Genomic DNA, 17,638 nt, shown 5'->3' on the forward strand with positions numbered 1-17,638 from the left:
ATTTCAGTTTAAAAAAAAAAAAAAAGTTATTTTGCAAAAATTTCTAAACACCTATTTCTGCTTTTTTATTACGGGGTATTGTGTGTAGATTGATGATAAAAAGAAAATAATTTAATCCTTTTTAGAAAAAGTCTAACGTAACAAATTGTGGAAAAAGTGAAGGGGTCTGAATACTTTCTGAATGCACTGTATATCCACATGATTAATTCCAGTGACAGCATACAAATTATTAGATTTATTAAAATCAATTTGTCCGGTTGGCCGATGCAGTATCATAACCAATGGGCTACTATTCAGCACTTCCATTTATTGTTATATCAGTTTAAGATATATTAGTTACATAGTTTGGTAACTGTTTTAACACTAGGAGTTTCCATTTTTTTAAATCCATCTAGTTTTTGAAATTGGTCAAATACCTTTCGCATCAATATATTTTGCGTATTCTCAAAAGTTACAAAATACAAACCAATTCACTTTGAAAAGTTGGTCCATCAAAAGTACTTCAGCATATTTTTTCATAGGATTAGTGAGAATAATGCGAAATCATATGGATATAACTATCTTCAAAATCCGTTCTTAACTTTTGTGAATATAATTTACCAAAAATTCTACGATGATGACTTGCAGGCTCATTTTTAAATGAAGATCTGGTTGTTGATTCACTAAGCTATCAAATAAAATAAATTAGTCTAAACAGACCAAAAAATATAAAATAAAATTCTGTGGGAGAGTCTTTGGAAACAGTTTAAATTCAACCACTTTCCAAACATCCTGTATTTACAGCATTTGAAATTAGTCAACAATTATTGCAAACTTACATTCTTCGAAGGATGTATCATAAAATCATACGCAATAGACGCACGTCGCCCATTCGGCTGCTTCACCAGTTATAGAGTCATAGAATGTGGAAACAGGCTCTTCATAAGATCATAGGAGTGGAATTAGGCCATTCGGCTCATCAAGTCTACTCCGCAATTCAATGTGGCAGTGAAGAAAACGAATGGCATGTTGGCCTTCATAACAAGAGGAGTTGAGTACAGGAGCAAAGAGGTCCTTCTGCAGTTGTACAGGGCCCTAGTCAGACCACACCTGGAGTATTGTGTGCAGTTTTGGTCTACAAATTTGAGGAAGGACATTCTTGCTGTTGAGAGAGGTTCACGAGGTTAGTCCCCGGGATGGCGGGACTGTCATATGTTGATAGAATGGAGCAGCTGTGCTTGTATACTCTGGAATTTAAAAGGATGAGAGGCTATCTTATTGAAACATATAAGTTTCTATTGGCTTTAAATAGATCCTTGTGTTTCTTGGTAATCTTAATGCCTAAATAAGTAAAACTTTCGGTAGTCAATCTAAATGGAAACTGTCCATAATTCGAAATTAGATTGTTTAAAAACGACTAAATTGATTAAGTAGTTGTTGGAATATATTTCTCTGGATTAGGGATAAATAATAACAGATCATCTGCATAAAGAGATAGCTTATGTGTCTTATTCTCACGGACAATACCAAATATATTAGGGGATTCCTTAATAGGCCAGAGGTTCCAAAGCGATATCAAACAGTAAAGGACTTAAAGGACAGCCCTGTCTAGTACCTCAAAAGAGCCTGGAAAAAGGGGATCTCTGATTATTGGTAAGTACAGAAGCCTGAGGTATATGATATATCAGCTTGATCCAAGAGATAAATTTTGGACCAATCTTAAATTTTTCAGGTGTATTGAATAAGTATTCCCATACTACTTATCAAATGCCTTCTCAGCATCAAGTGAAATGACACATTCTGGAGTTTTATTTGACGCTGTGTATACAATATTCATTAATCTCCTAATGTTAAAATATGTAACTATTTTTAATAAAACCTGTCTGATCTTCAGAAATAATTTGCGGTGAAATATTTTCCAAAGTTATAGCTAATATTTTTGAAAGAATTTTGGAATCTACATTTAAAAGTGATATAGGTGTATATGATGTCACTTCAGTAGGGCCTTTATCTTCTTTAAGAATTAAAGAAAAAGATGCTTCATAAAAGGATTGTGGTAATATATTCAATAAAAAGGCTTCTTTAAATACCTTCATAGCCAGGGAGACAGTAAACTTGAAAAATACTTTAAAAATTCCACTGGTAAACCCATCTAAACCGGGAGCTTTACCAGAATTCATTGAAAGGATTGCTTTCTGTATTTCCTCCTCCGTGATGGGTTCATCAAACAAGACTCATTATGTGATAAATTTGGCAAGTTCAGTTTTTTTTAAAACTCATGCATTATATTGGAATCAGTAGGAAATTCTGATTGGTATAGGGAGGTATAAAATTCCTGAAAGGATTTATTAATTTCATCATGGTCTACTGTCAATGTACCATCCCGTTTACTCACTTTAATAATCTGACGTTTGGCTGACACAGCTTTCAAATAACTGGCGAGCAATTTGCCAGATTTATCGCCATGTATATAAAATTGACTTTGGGTTTTAAGTAGCTGATTCTCAATCGGTGATACTAATAACAAATCATGTCACAGTTGAAGTTCAACTCTATTCTTATAGAGCTCTAGGCTACGAGCTTTTGAATAATTTTTTATCAATTTCTTTAATCTCATCAGCCAATATACGTATTTCATTTTTAATTTTTTTTAAAAAATCCCGCGGAGTATGAAATAATTTGTCCACGAATATATGCCTTAAAAGCATCCCAGACTACACCACTGGGTATTTCTTCAGTAGAGTTTGTTAAGAAGAAGAAAGCAATCTGATCTTTAATAAAATTAACAACATTTAGATCTTGAAGCAGAGTAGTATTAAATCGCCATTGTTTAGCACTAAACTTGGAATCAGGTAGTTTAATTGATAGTTTCAATGGTGCCTGATCAGAAATAGCAATGACTGATGAAACTAGCCGAGAATCTATTATAAAGTAGTCAATCCTAGAGTAACTATGATATACATGAGAGAAAAAAGAAAATTCTTTGTCATTTGGGTGTAGGAATCTCCAGACTTCTAACATTCCAGAGTCAAGTAAAAAAGAATTGATAAAACTAGCTGATTTATTTGGAAGCACATGATCAGATGCAGATCTGTCCATCGAGGGGTTCAAACAGCAGGTAAAATCTCCACCCATTATCAAAAGGTGTTCATTTAAATTAGGAAAGGATGCAACTAACTGTTTAAAAAACTCAGGGTGATCAATATTAGGTGCATAAACATTCACCATAACAACTTTTTGGTTGTGAAGAACACCAGTGATCATCAAAAATCTACCATATGGATCAGAAATTGTTTCATAATGAACAAACAAAATTGAGGAGTCAATAAAAATAGAGACTCCGTTAACCTTTGCCTGTGAATTTGAATGAAACTGCTGTCCTCTCCAAAACTTAAAGAATCGCTGATTGTCGTCTTTCCTTACATGCGTTTCCTGAACAAAGATAATCTGAGCATTTAGTCTATGAAGAACTTCATTTAATGGGATGGTTCAGGCCATTCACATTCCATGAAAGGAAGTTAATAACTTTATCCATATTGTTTGTAAAAATCATGTGGAATGTAAAGGGTTAATTTCGTAGGCCATAGCAGTTCATAATACTGGAAGGAGAAGAATCTAAGGCGGAACCAGAAGTGACGACATTTCAGACATTTTTGTAGTTCAAATTCTGCCCAGATAGAAAAACTAAACTAAAAGCAAAAGTCCCTTCCCCCCCCCACCCCACCCATGCAAAGCCCGAAACTGACCAGTAGATAGTCAGTACACTACCTAATCCCTCTCCTACCCCCATCTCTCCTAATGACAGCTCCCAACATAAAAAGGCATATTTACCACTCAATAGCCAAAACAAATTAATGTTATGATTAAAAAGTGCATGCTAACTGTGCAAAACAAGAGCTACTTCATAGGTGCACAAAATTGCTGGAGAAACTCAGTGGGTGCAGCAGCATCTATGGAGCGAAATAGGCAACGTTTCGGACCGAAACCCTTCTTCAGACTACTTCATATTGTTTATCCAAGGTCAAAATACGTGCAAACGATGAAAAACAAGAACTGCTTCACTTTGTTTGTCTAAAGACGGGAGAAAAAATCCTTCGATGGACATTTTAAAAGTAGAAGAGCTTACAAAGAAGATCTTAAAAATTAATATATAATACCATTACATTAAATTAACAGTAACTTAGAGAACGTAAAAGTTATGGTTTGATATCATCATACTAAGATTCTAAAAAGTAATTAAGAGAATAACTCATCCAATTAAATTCTTAATCATTTATAGAACGATATATTGTCAAAATAGGAACAATAAATCTCCAATTGTAACTTAGTCGACTATCAATAACTCCCCGTCGCGGCTTCAGCCCCATAAGCCTCCAGAAAGCTGGAAGCTTCTTGCGGATTGTTAAAAAATTGGTTGTTACCATTAAGGAGTCGTATAAGCAGTCTAGCTGGATAGAGCAAGGCAGGGCGCAGCTTTTTCTTAAACAACTCAGACATTACATTATGGAAAGGCATTCTCAATCCCATAAGCTCACGGCTGTAATCAAGCACAAACCGAAACTTGCATCCTTCATATTCAACCATGCCCAACTTTTTTGCTGCTCGGAGGATATTCTCCTTCATCTGCAGAAGGTAAAACCGAATGATCAAATGTCTCGGTTTATCTTGGAGACCAGGTTTCTTCCCGATTCTGTGTGCATTATCCAAAATTGGAAGATTTTCATAGTGCTCGATGTTGAAAGTCTCCTTTATCATTTTAGAGGCATATTTTATAACATTATCCCCTTCTTGACCTTCAGGCAAACCAACAATTCGCAGATTCAGTCGACGGCTTCTGTTTTCCAGATCTATATTTTTAGTCGTATTGCTCGAGTGCCCGAGTATTTTCGTTCATTTTCCGTTCCAGTATTTCAATCTTCAACTCTCTTTCCTGACCCAAGGTTCGCAAGTTATCAGTTTGTCCCTTCTGTTCACGAGATTCATCGTAACATAATCAGCTTGTCTTGTCCTTCAATTTGTTCGAAATTCCTTTCATCATTTCTTCCAAACTGCAGAATTCTGTGTTCATGTCTCCATTCATTTTCAATATTCCTTCTAAGACACCAGTCAGAAGCTGCGCCTTCCCCATGCTCCTTCCTTGGAGAAGCTTTTTATCAAATCTTTTTTAAAAAGGTTAGACCGTGTCTTGAAATCAAGTAATAACAAGTAACATTGAAAGAGTGGTAAGCAAGAAGTTAAAAGTTAAGGGAGCAAACAAAGTTACAACCTCACAGCATGCTGCCACTAGGAGAGTCAACCATCTTCACTATCTTCAAAACCATCCACTTTTGTATCATCTGCAAATTTACTAATCTGACATTGCTTCCACAGCCTTTGTGGCAAAGAATTCCACAGTTCACAACGCTCTGACTACAGAAATTTATCCTCATATCCTTCCTAAAAGAACTTCTAAGTACCCCGTAATATCATCCTTAATAATCTATCTATCTATCTATCTATCTATCTATCTATCTATCTATCTATCTATCTATCTATCTATCTATCTATCTATTATATTATTAAAACTCTCGCCCCATCCGACCGGCTGGCGCCCGGATCCCTTCCTGCCTTTCGATTCGTTCCCGCCGTGCGATGTCACAATGCCCGATGCTCGCAGACGTCCAATCGCGATGCCCGACGCTCGCAGACGTCCAATCGGAACGGATCCATTTACATGTACGGCTTCCGGCCGCATTTCTTCCTTTGATTCCCTGCAACTCCGAAACCGGACGCAGAATCGCCGACGTCTTTTCCATTTCGGTAGAGATTTCACTTGGTCTAGTTATTCTATAAAACTCTCGCCCCATCCGTCCGACATCCGTCCGGCTGCCTGCCTGCCTTTCGATTCGTTCCCGCCGTGCGATGTCACAATGCCCGATGCTCGCGGACGTCCAATCGCGATGCCCGACGCTCGCGGACGTCCAATCGGAATGGATCCATTTACATGTACGGCTTCCGGCCTGGCTTCCGGCCACATTTCTTCCATTGATTCCCTGCAACTCCGAAACCGGACGCAGAATCGCCGACATCTTTTCCATTTCAGTAGAGATTTCACTTTTCTTTCTAAGTATCCGCTCCTCATTACATTCCGTCGTGTTTAAGTACACGTTTTTAATCAAATCCTTCCCCCCCCCCCCCCCCCCCCAAATATTTCAAAACTAAACTGGCTTCTCACTCATAGATTCAGCTTCAGCCCCAGCCCCTGCTGAACGTTCCATCGTGTGATGTCACAATGCCCAATGCTCACAGATGTCCAATCGGAATGGATTCATTTACATATGCCTGTGCAGGAGCCCAAGCCCATGGTGAACGTTCCATCGTGTGATGTCACAATGCCCAATGCTCAAAGACATTGTTGCCATAGAGAGGGAGTACAGAGAAGGTTCACCAGACAGATTCCTGGAATGTCAGAACTTTCATATGAAGAAAGACTGGATAGACTCGCCTTGTACTCACTAGATTTTAGAAGATTGAGGGGGTATCTTATAGAAACGTTTAAAATTCTTAAGGGGTTGGACAGGCTAGATGCAGGAAGATTGTTCCTGATGTTGGGGAAGACCAGAACAAGGGGTCAAAGTTTAAGGATAAGGGGGAACGCTGAATCGCCGACATCTTTTCCATTTTGGTAGAGATTTCACTTTTCTTTCTAAGTATCCGTTCCTCATTACATTTCGACGTGTTTAAGTGTACGTTTTTAATCAAATCCTAACCCCCCCCCCCCCCCCCCCCAAAATTTCAAGACTAAACTGGCTTCTCACCCACAGAACCTTCACCAGCCCCAGCCCCTGCTGAACGTTCCATCGTGTGATGTCACAATGCCCAATTTTCACATATGTCCAATCGGAATGGATCCATTTACATATGCCTATGCAGGAGCCCCAGCCAATGGTGAACGTTCCATCGTGTGATGTCACAATGCTCAAAGACATCGTTGCCATAGAGAGGGAGTACAGAGAAGGTTCACCAGACTGATTCCTGTTATGTCAGAACTTTCACCACTTAAAAGTGTAATGCCCCAACGCAAAAGTGTAATGCCTCCTCCCCCCCCCCCCCCCAGTTTTTCAAATAAAAACTGGCTTCTCACCCATACAAGCAGCCATTTCGGCAGACATTTCACTTTCCCTTCCAGCTATCCACTCCTCATTACATTTCGTTATGTTTATGTCCATTTTTTTCATTAAAACCTTCTCCTCCCCCCCCCACTCATTTTGTCGCCTCCTGCTGGCCAGCGACCATAACGGCTGCTGGCGCCCGCAGCACAACCTCACGCGACACCATTTAAAAACGGCCTTTCGGGAACGGCTCTACTTCGAGGACCACACTTAATTTCAATGGTTCTATGTTTCCCTCTCCGCACCCCTCTCCCACCCATCACTCTCTCCCCCACCCCCTTCCCTCTCTACGCCATCCCCTTCCTCCTACCCCTCTGTCCCTCTTCCATCACTCCCCCTACCCCTCTCCACCTCCCTCCCCACTCTTCCACCTCTGCCCCTTCCCCCTCCACTCTCCCTCCCCACTCTTTTCCCTCTCTCCCCCACCCCTCTCCCCCTCCCTCCCTCCTCCCCCACATCTCTCTCCCCATCCCCCTCTCTCACCCCCTACCCCGCTCTCCTTTCCCTCCCAAATCTGTCCCATTTCCTCCACCTCCTCTCCCCTCCCTCCCCTCTTCACATCCCCCCCACCTGTGTGTTTGGGGGTTGGTTAATATGAGTTTGATGCCGCAGCCCCCCCTCCCCCCCCCCCCCGCAAAACGCCGTTGGGGAAACAGACCCAACGGGTCTGCACTTGGTCTAGTTATTCTATAAAACTCTCGCCCCATCCGTCCGACATCCGTCCGGCTGCCTGCCTGCCTTTCGATTCGTTCCCGCCGTGCAATGTCACAATGCCCGATGCTCGCAGACGTCCAATCGCGATGCCCGACGCTCGCAGACGTTCCAATCGGAATGGATCCATTTACATGTACGGCTTCCGGCCTGGCTTCCGGCCACATTTCTTCCATTGATTCCCTGCAACTCTGAAACCGGACGCAGAATCGCCGACATCTTTTCCATTTCGGTAGAGATTTCACTTTTCTTTCTAAGTATCCGCTCCTCATTACATTCCGTCGTGTTTAAGTACACGTTTTTAATCAAATCCTTCCCCCCCCCCCCACCCCCCCAAATATTTCAAAACTAAACTGGCTTCTCACTCATAGATTCAGCTTCAGCCCCAGCCCCTGCTGAACGTTCCATCGTGTGATGTCACAATGCCCAATGCTCACAGATGTCCAATCGGAATGGATTCATTTACATATGCCTATGCAGGAGCCCAAGCCCATGGTGAACGTTCCATCGTGTGATGTCACAATGCCCAATGCTCAAATACATTGTTGCCATAGAGAGGGAGTACAGAGAAGGTTCACCAGACTGATTCCTGCAATGTCAGAACTTTCATATGAAGAAAGACTGGATAGACTCGCCTTGTACTCACTAGATTTTAGAAGATTGAGGGGGTATCTTATAGAAACGTTTAAAATTCTTAAGGGGTTGGACAGGCTAGATGCAGGAAGATTGTTCCGGGTGTTGGGGAAGACCAGAACAAGGGGTCAAAGTTTAAGGATAAGGGGAAACGCTGAATCGCCGACATCTTTTCCATTTTGGTAGAGATTTCACCTTTCTTTCTAAGTATCCGTTCCTCATTACATTTCGACGTGTTTAAGTGCACGTTTTTAATCAAATCCTAACCCCCCCCCCCCCCCCCCCCCCCCAATATTTCAAAACTAAACTGGCTTCACACCCATAGAATCAGCTTCAGCCCCAGCCCCTGCTGAACGTTCCATCGTGTGATGTCACAATGCCCAATCTTCACATATGTCCAATCGGAATAGATCCATTTACATATGCCTATGCAGGAGCCCCAGCCAATGGTGAACGTTCCATCGTGTGATGTCACAATGCCCAATGCTCAAAGACATCGTTGCCATAGAGAGGGAGTACAGAGAAGGTTCACCAGGCTGATTCCTGGAATGTCAGAACTTTCACCACTTAAAAGTGTTGGGCGCTCTCACCCAGGAGACGGCATCGCAGTTGCTGCCGTTCCTGCAGAATCCGCCTGCCGTTGGCAAGTACGAAGCCCTGAAGGCGTTGCTGCTGCACACTTTCGGGCTCAGCCGCCATGATCGCGCGGCTCGCGCCTATGCCCCGATCCTGGCGGAGTTCCCGGAGATCCTGATCCCGCGATTCCATTCGGCTGCTCCTAAGCATGGGGTGGTGCATCACAGCCTCACCACTGGCCCTCCACTGCATGCTAGGGCACGCTGCCTCCCGCCCGACAAGTTAGCGCAAGAGGGGTTCCAACAGATGGAGGACATGGGGATTGTGCGGTGTTCCGACAGCCCTTGGGCTTCCCCACTTCATACGGTTCCTAAGTCATCTGAGGGATGGCGGCCATGTGGGGATTATCGCCACCTGAATACCGTCACAACCGCTGATCACTACCCGGTCCAGCATATCCAGGATTTCACGGCTCATTTGGATGGCGCTACCATATTTTCAAAGGTCGATCTGGTGCGTGGCTACCATCAGATACCCATCCACCCCGATGATGTGCCCAAGACTGCTATCATTACTCCGTTTGGCCAGTTTGAGTGGCTGCAGATGCCTTTTGGACTTAAAAACACCGCTCAGGCTTTTCAATGCCTGATGGACATGGTTGCTCGCGGTTTGAAACATAGAAAAATAGGTGCAGGAGTAGGCCATTCGGCCCTTCGAGCCTGCACCCCAACGCAAAAGTGCAATGCCTCCTCCCCCCCCCCCCCCCCCCCCCACAGTTTTTCAAATAAAAACTGGCTTCTCACCCATACAAGCAGCCATTTCGGTAGACATTTCACTTTCCCTTCCAGCTATCCACTCCTCATTACATCTCGTTATGTTTATGTCCATTTTTTTCATTAAAACCTTCACCCCCACCCCCCCCCCCCCCCCCCCCCCCCCCCGCCCCACTCACTCATTTTGTCGCCTCCTGCTGGCCAGCGACCATAACGGCTGCTGGCGCCCGCAGCACAACCTCAAGCGACGCCATTTAAAAACGGCCTTTCGGGAACGGCTCTACTTCGAGGACCACGTCTCCCGTGGGGGCTGCGGGTAGGCAACGGCTGCGTTGGGGCATTACACTTTTAAGGCTCTGTGTGTGGGGATGCTTCGTGTGTGTGATGCCGCCCCGCCACCCCCTCCCCCCCCCCACGTTGCCGAGACGGACCCGACTTCGACGACTTCAAGATACGCTATTTTAAGACGGCCGGGACCCGACTTCGACGACCACGTCTCCGCTGGGGGCTACAGGTAGGGAACGGTGTTTATACACTTTTCCAACTCTGTGTGTGGGGGTGGTTAGTGTGTGTGATGCCGCCCCCCCCAGTGGGGGCTACGAGTAGGGAACGGCTGCGTTGGCTAAAGGGATCAAGGGGTATGGAGAGAAGGCAGGTACATCACTCTCCCTACCCCTCCCTCCCTCCCCACTCTTCCACTTCTCTCCCCCTTCCCCTCCACTCTCCCTCCCCACTCTTTCCCCTCTCTCCCCCACCCCTCTCCCTCCTCCTCATCTTCCCCATCCCCCCTCCCTGACATCTCTCACCCCCTACCCCGCTCTCCTTTCCCTCCCAAATCTATCCCGTTTCCTCCTCCTCCTCTCCCCTCTTCTCAACCCCCCCACCCCCCCCCCCGCAAACGCCGTTGGGGAAACAGGCCCAACGGGTCTGCACTTGGTCTAGTATACTATTAAAACTGTGTCTGTCTGTCTGTCTGTCTGTCTGTCTGTCTGTCTGTCTGTCTGTCTGTCTGTCTGTCTGTCTGTCTGTCTGCCTGCCTTTGATTCCTTGGTCCCCCAAACCCACACGCTGAAACTCCGCGATTTCTTCCATTTCGCTAGCTAATTCACTTTTACATTCACTCATGCACTCTTCAAACCATTTGGACGTTTTTATGTACACATTTTTATATGAAATCCTCCACCCCCACCCCCTCAAGCGGGGGAACAGCCAGCGTGACAGAGCCGGCGTGTCAAAAGCGCCGAGGATGCGAGGCCTCACAGTCTCTAATGGGGCCGCTTTCACAGACTTTACCGTCAGCGGCACGGCCAACTTCGGATCCAGCAGCAGTGTTCTACTGAATACACCTCCCCTCCCCCTCCCCCCTCCCCCCCCCCTCACCCCCTCTTCCTCTAGAGTCAATAAGCTAGAGAGAACAGTCAGCACCAAATAAGAAGGGCGCATCATGACAAAATCAAAGACTAAATTACAGACAATGCCGATAAATAACTGCAAAATTAAGGGCAGGATGGCCTGTGAATGGAATGAATTATTGTTGGACAGTTTCCAATTTGCTTAATTTATTTGTTAGATTTCAACTCTCTGACAGGAACATGGTGAGGGGCACCAGGCCTGTTTAAGTGTAGTAGCTAACCCAACTGAGTTACAGGTGCCAAATTATTTGGAGACCCAAGAGAACCTTGATGCTGGAATCTGAAGGGAAAAAAAACTGCTGGAGAAACTCATTTTACCTGCATCTCCCAGCTAGTACCTTGATTACAGCACCTCCTTGTAAGAATTCCAACCCTCTTTCTCAATTTCACTGTCTCTACTGCATCTGTTCCCAAGATGAGGCTTTCGGCACCAGGACATCTGGAATGTCCTCCATCTCCAAGAAACATGATTTCCCCTCTGCTGTGGTTGATGGAGTTCTCACTGTCATTTCCTCCATTTGAGGAAGGGCATTCTTGCTATTGAGGGAGTGCAGCGTAGGTTGACAAGGTTAATTCCCGGGATGGAGGGACTGTCATATGCTGAGAGAATGGAGCGGCTGAGCTTGTACACTCTGAAGTTTAGAAGGATGAGAGGCAATCTTATTGAAACATATAAGATTGTTAAGGGTTTGGACACGCTAGAGGCAGGAAACATGTTCCCGATGTTGGGGGAGTCCAGAACCAGGGGCCACAGTTTAAGAATAAGGGGTAAGCCATTTAGAACGGAGACGAGGAAACACTTTTTCTCACAGAGAGTTGTGAGTCTGTGGAATTCTCTGCCTCAGAGGGCGGCGGAGACCGGTTCTCTGGATACTTTCAAGAGAGAGCTATATAGGGCTCTTAAAGATAGCGGAGTCAGGGGATATGGGGAGAAGGCAGGAACGGGGTACTGATTGGGGATGATCAGCCATGATCACATTGAACGACGGTTTTGTGGAACACCCATACTCCGTCCAAAATGGTTTACCTGACAAGCGGTATGTCTTTTGAACTCTCGTTCCCATTCCTACAGCGACCTGTTGGTCCTCTGCTTTCTCCACTGCCCGGGTGAAACCAAACTCACATTAAACAGCACCTCGTATTCCGCCTGAGTGTTCTACAGCCCTAATGTATGGACATTGAAATTTTCAACTTCAGGTAAACCACAATCCCTTTGTTCCATACACACTCCTTCTGGTTACCCCCACCCTTCAGTCAATTTCATTCCCCGCCTGGTTCCATCTGCCTGTCACCCACCCACTATACCTTCTTGTTCTCTTATTCCTCCCACCAATTAGCATCATCCCATGCTTACCTGGTTCCACTCATCACTTTCCTTACTTATCAGATTCTACATCTTGTCTTGTTTTCATTTATCACCTTCCAACCAGTCTCCACCTCCATTCCGGCTCCTTTTCCTTCTCTCTCTCTCTCTCTCTCTCTCTCTCTCTCTCTCTCTCTCTCTCTCAACTTATCACCCTTTAGCCCCATCTTCTAACTTCATTCCACCTCGTCCCTCTCTGGCTATGTCTGCCTATCGTCTTCACCCGATTTCAGTTATTCCTGCCAGACACAGACTCGCCCCTCCAACTCATCTCTTTATAATGGTCATCTAAATACAATATTTATTACATGTCATTTGAACCTCAGTGAGGCTCAAACTAAACTCCGTTTCCACAGCCATACAACCAAAGACAATTCCTACAAGAGATACAAACAATTCAATTTGCACAAACATCCATCACAGTGAATCTCCTCCTCACTGTGATGGAAGGCAAAGTCTTTTCTCTCCTGATGTCGAAGCCCCGGGCGGGCGATGGGAAGTCCCACGGCCATTTACGGCCGCGCCGGGCGATGTACGGCCCCGTTCCAGGCCCAAAAGTCACAAAGTTGGAGCCCCCGGCAGGCGCTGGAATGCCCCGGCCATTAAAGCCGCGCCGGGCGATGTACAGCCCCGCTCCGGGTCATTCCAACCCCGCGACATGGGCGGGAGAAGTTGCGTTGCGGGAGCTCCGAAAAGCGGTCTCCCACCCGGACCCGCGAGCTCCTGATGTCCCAGTCCACCGGTCTTCAGCTGGAGCCTCCGAGCTCAGGAGTCGGGCCGCAGCAGCGAGCCACCACCGCTCCCCACGCTCCAAGACCGGCCAGCCCCACGATGGTAAGTCCGCAGGCTCCGCGACTGGAGGCCCCAGGTCGTTCCGGCTGGAGGCCGCTCCACGGTGCTAGGCCCCAGCGACAACGGAGACCCGACAGGAAAAAGGTTGGGCCTCCCATGCAGGGAAGAGATTTTTTAAAGTTTCCCCCTCCCCCCCCGCCCCCCACATATACACAGTTAAAAACAGTATTAAAAAACACGAACAACTACATTTAACTAGACAAAAAAAAAAAGACGGACAGGCTGTAGGGGCCGCTGCAACAGTGAGTCGCGCCGCTGCAACAGTGAGTCGCGTCTCCACACTCCATTCTCAGTTCTGATGTAGGATCTTAACCTAAAACACCACCATCCCTTTGTCTGCACAAATGCCGTTGACCTGCTGAGTTCCTCCACCAGTTTATCTTTTGCTCCATATCATTTTTGTTTACCTACTTCTGAACTATCCATTATAAAAACCTAAGGTAGACAGACAAAAACATCTCGACCCGAAACGTCGCCTATTCCTTCTCTCCATAGATGCTGCCTCAACCGCTTAGTTTCTCCAGCATTTTGCCTACCTTCGATTATTCCAGCATCTGCAGTTCTTCCTTAAACATTATAAAAACATTGTAAATATATTTTAAATTTTTACCTTTTGATTCAGTTTCTTCTTTAAGAACGTCTGTCTTTTTCAATTTTGCTGCCAAAAGTTCCCGTTTTAACTGACGTGCTTCCTTGCGTAGCTCTTCGCTGTATGAAAACAATATTTACATAAGCATATCATTTTCTCAGCAATAAAATCATCCAGAAGAATGAGTTCCATACAGCTGCTTAGAAGTCCAGGACTATAAACAAAAATAATGTCGCTATTAGAAACATGTGCCTTTATTTATTACTATAAATTCAAGCAGTATCCAGATATTTTCAGATGAAACCAAGTACCTAAATAATTATTTTATTAAAATATTTTGTTTTTGAACTGTAATCCTTAGATTGTTCCTGTTTTATACTTTTGCATCACTTCAAGGTCTCTATTTTCATATTCCACTACTTCTTCGTACCAGTTTCTTTCTTTAATCATCATCCATCCTTTAACTTGTTGTCGACGGCATTGTACATTCTTTCACATTCATGCACTCAATGTTCATATCTTCTGTCTTTACACAATAGTAATCATATCTTCTGTCTTTACACAATAGTAATCACTACCACCCAAATTATCTGAGAAGGTGATCAGTCAATCCATTAGTCCATGTTGCACAGAATGACACTAAACTACATAATAATTACACACAAAATGGTTAACTTATCTATATTTGTACTTCAATAGAGTACTGATGGTCCATTTTCTCATTTCTTAGTTGTTCAATCTGAAACCATGATGATGGAAAACTGCTTTTCAACCAGTCCCTGCAAACCTGTACTGTCCCTGCCTGCTTCAAAGTCTCCACTATTGTCCCTGTACCCAAAAAGACAAGGATTATTGGTCTTAATGACTACAGGCCTGTCGCACTGACCTCTGTAGTCATGAAGACCCTTGAAAGACTAGTGCTGGCCCAGCTGAAAAATATCACAAACCCCCTCCTGGACACTCTGCAGTTTGCATACCGGACCTATAAATCAGTGGATGACGCAGTCAACCTAGGCCTGCACTTTATCCTCCAGCACCTGGATCGCCAGGGGACCTATGCAAGGAATTTGTTTGTTGATTTTAGCTCTGCATTCAACACCATTGTGCCAGAGCTACTACACTCCAAACTCTCCAAGTTGACTGTGCCTGAACCCCTCTGTCAGTGGATCACCAACTTCTGACAGACAGGAAACAGCATGTGCGGCTGGTAAAGCACATCACGGACTCGCAGATCCTCAGCATAGGAGCACCGAAAGGCTTCATACTCTCCTTTACTCTCTCTACACTGACGACTGCACCTCCACAGACTTCTGTTCAAGTTTGTGGACGACACAACCCTGATTGGACTGATCCAGGATGGGGAAGAATCTGCCTACGGACAAGAAGTGACACAGCTGGCGTCCTGGTGCCTTCGTAACAACCTGGAGCTCCCCCCACTCACCATCAACAACACAGTCACATATGTGGAGTCTTTTAAGTTCCTTGGAACCATCATCTCCAAGGACCTGAAATGGGGGGGCACCATCGACTCCACAGTCAAAAATGCCCACCAGAGGATGTACTTCCTGTAGCAGCTGAGGAAACACAATCTGCCACAGGCAATGATGGTCCATCGTAGTCCGCCCTCACCTTCTCCATATCCATCATGTTCTGGTTTGGCTCAGTCACCAAGCGCGACATCCGGAGGCTGCAGCGAATCGTTCGATCAGCTGAGAAGGTTGTTGGCTGCAACCTTTCCCCCATTGACAAACTGTACACTGCAAGGGCCAGGAAGCGAGCGGGTAAGATCATCTCTGACCCCTCTCACCCTGGCCACAACTCTTTGAAGCACTTCCCTCTGGAAGGTGACTCCGGACTGTCAAAGCCGCCACAGCCAGACATAAAAACAGCTTTTTTTCCACGAGCAGTAGCTCTACTCAATAGCCTGTAGAGCTATTGAGTACAGCTGTTCTGTAGCCTCCTTTTGCTCTGGTATTTTATTTCATTCACATGCTTAAACTATAATGTTTTATTATTAATGTTTAATGTTTTATGTGTCATTCTTAATTGTTACTGTATGTCGTGTTGTTACTTGTGAGCGGAGCACCAAGGCAAATTCCTTGTATGTGTACATACTTGGCCAATAAATGTATTTCATTTTTCAAGCTCTTCTTGTTTAGAAGTTCTTTATTTTAGTGAGTTTGTCTTCTATGTTTTGGGGCACTTTTTTCAGCTCAACAGTCTTTTCACTGGCAGATCTGCGCATGCTGTTGGACTTGGTGATCATGGTGACGCTAGCCACATGGTTCTACCTAGCTACACAGACTTGCCCCGGAAAACTCCTGACAGTTGAAACCACACCCCCTATTTATTGGAACCACCTACATGAGCTTGAAGCTTAGATTTTAATCTTCATTATAGTATGATACATAGGGAGTCTGTGTGCAGTGTTGCAGTGCTAATTTTTTAGGTGCCGGAGCTGTCAAACAGGGCGTCATTTCTGGTTTTGCATATAATAATTTAATAATATGACAAAATATTGCACAGTTGCACTCACTAATTATCATGCAATATAATTATCAAGCAAGTAAAGAAAAAGGCGGTAATCATGTATTTTTACAGAGATGGCGGCCCGACACCAACAACACCCTGACTCTCCCGCAGCTCTGGGCCTTCACACTCACCCACACCCACTCACTCACTCACTCACCCACACACACACTCGCCCACCAACCCACCCACCCACTCGCCCACCAACCCACCCACCCACTCACCCCACCCACCCACTCACCCAACCCACCCACCCACTCACACTCACCCACTCACTCACTCACCCACTCACTCACCCGCCCACCCACTCACTCGCCCACCCACCCACTCACCCACCCACCCTCATTCACACACTTACCCACCCACCCACTCTCACACACCCACCTATTCACACACACCCACCCACTCCAGACTGGTCCCTCCACCGACAAACCTCGACTCGACCGCCAGCAGGCCCGGAGCTCCACCGCTGGACCGTGCCACCGCCTGCCCGACCATCACGAGGCCGAGATGGCCACCACGAGGAGCAGCAACAACATTCATTGCCACTCCAACCTTCACTGCCTACCCGGCCAAATCCAGGCCCGGACCACCAAAACTGCCGCCTCGTACCACCTCCCCGGGCGTGGCCACCACCAGTGTCGCTGACTTTCACTGTCTCTGATGCTGCTGCCGTATCTCTACCCAGCCTCCCACAGGCCTCCACCTCCGCCGACTCTCGCCTCTCCACCAGCGGGCCAGAGCCATCACCTCACCAGAATTCCAGGCACCAGGCCCACAACCTCCACGATGCAGACAGCACGTGGTTGGACTCGGCTGGGCCCAAGTGCTCCTCCCCTCCTACAGGGAACATTGTTAGCAAAAATATATAACAATGTTTCCTGACTTTTTAATAAAAATACGCATTATAAACGATGAAAAAACGCCACATTACTCTGCATGAATTAATACTTTTATCATAATTTCAAGGCCTTGAAAAACAGAATTCCACAACTTTCAAGGACCGTACAAGCCTGTTTTATGCACCCATTTTAAAATATCAGGCTCCTTATTTTGTAGCTATGTACCCT

The 17,638-nt window shown here is 45.3% G+C and overlaps 1 protein-coding gene across 1 annotated transcript in view; it reads right to left on the bottom strand.

Annotated features, from left to right (window-relative positions):
• Positions 1–17,638, bottom strand: part of cwc27 (CWC27 spliceosome associated cyclophilin) — a 199,290-nt gene that overhangs the window by 53,241 nt on the left and 128,411 nt on the right. Inside the window, exon 11 of the mRNA XM_033029888.1 lies at positions 14,061–14,158. Within this exon, the coding sequence (XP_032885779.1) occupies positions 14,061–14,158 (98 nt within the window). The remainder of the gene's footprint in view (positions 1–14,060; positions 14,159–17,638) is intronic.

The sequence above is a fragment of the Amblyraja radiata genome, chromosome 1, assembly GCF_010909765.2.
Source record: "Amblyraja radiata isolate CabotCenter1 chromosome 1, sAmbRad1.1.pri, whole genome shotgun sequence".
Classification (NCBI taxonomy): Eukaryota; Metazoa; Chordata; class Chondrichthyes; order Rajiformes; family Rajidae; genus Amblyraja; species Amblyraja radiata.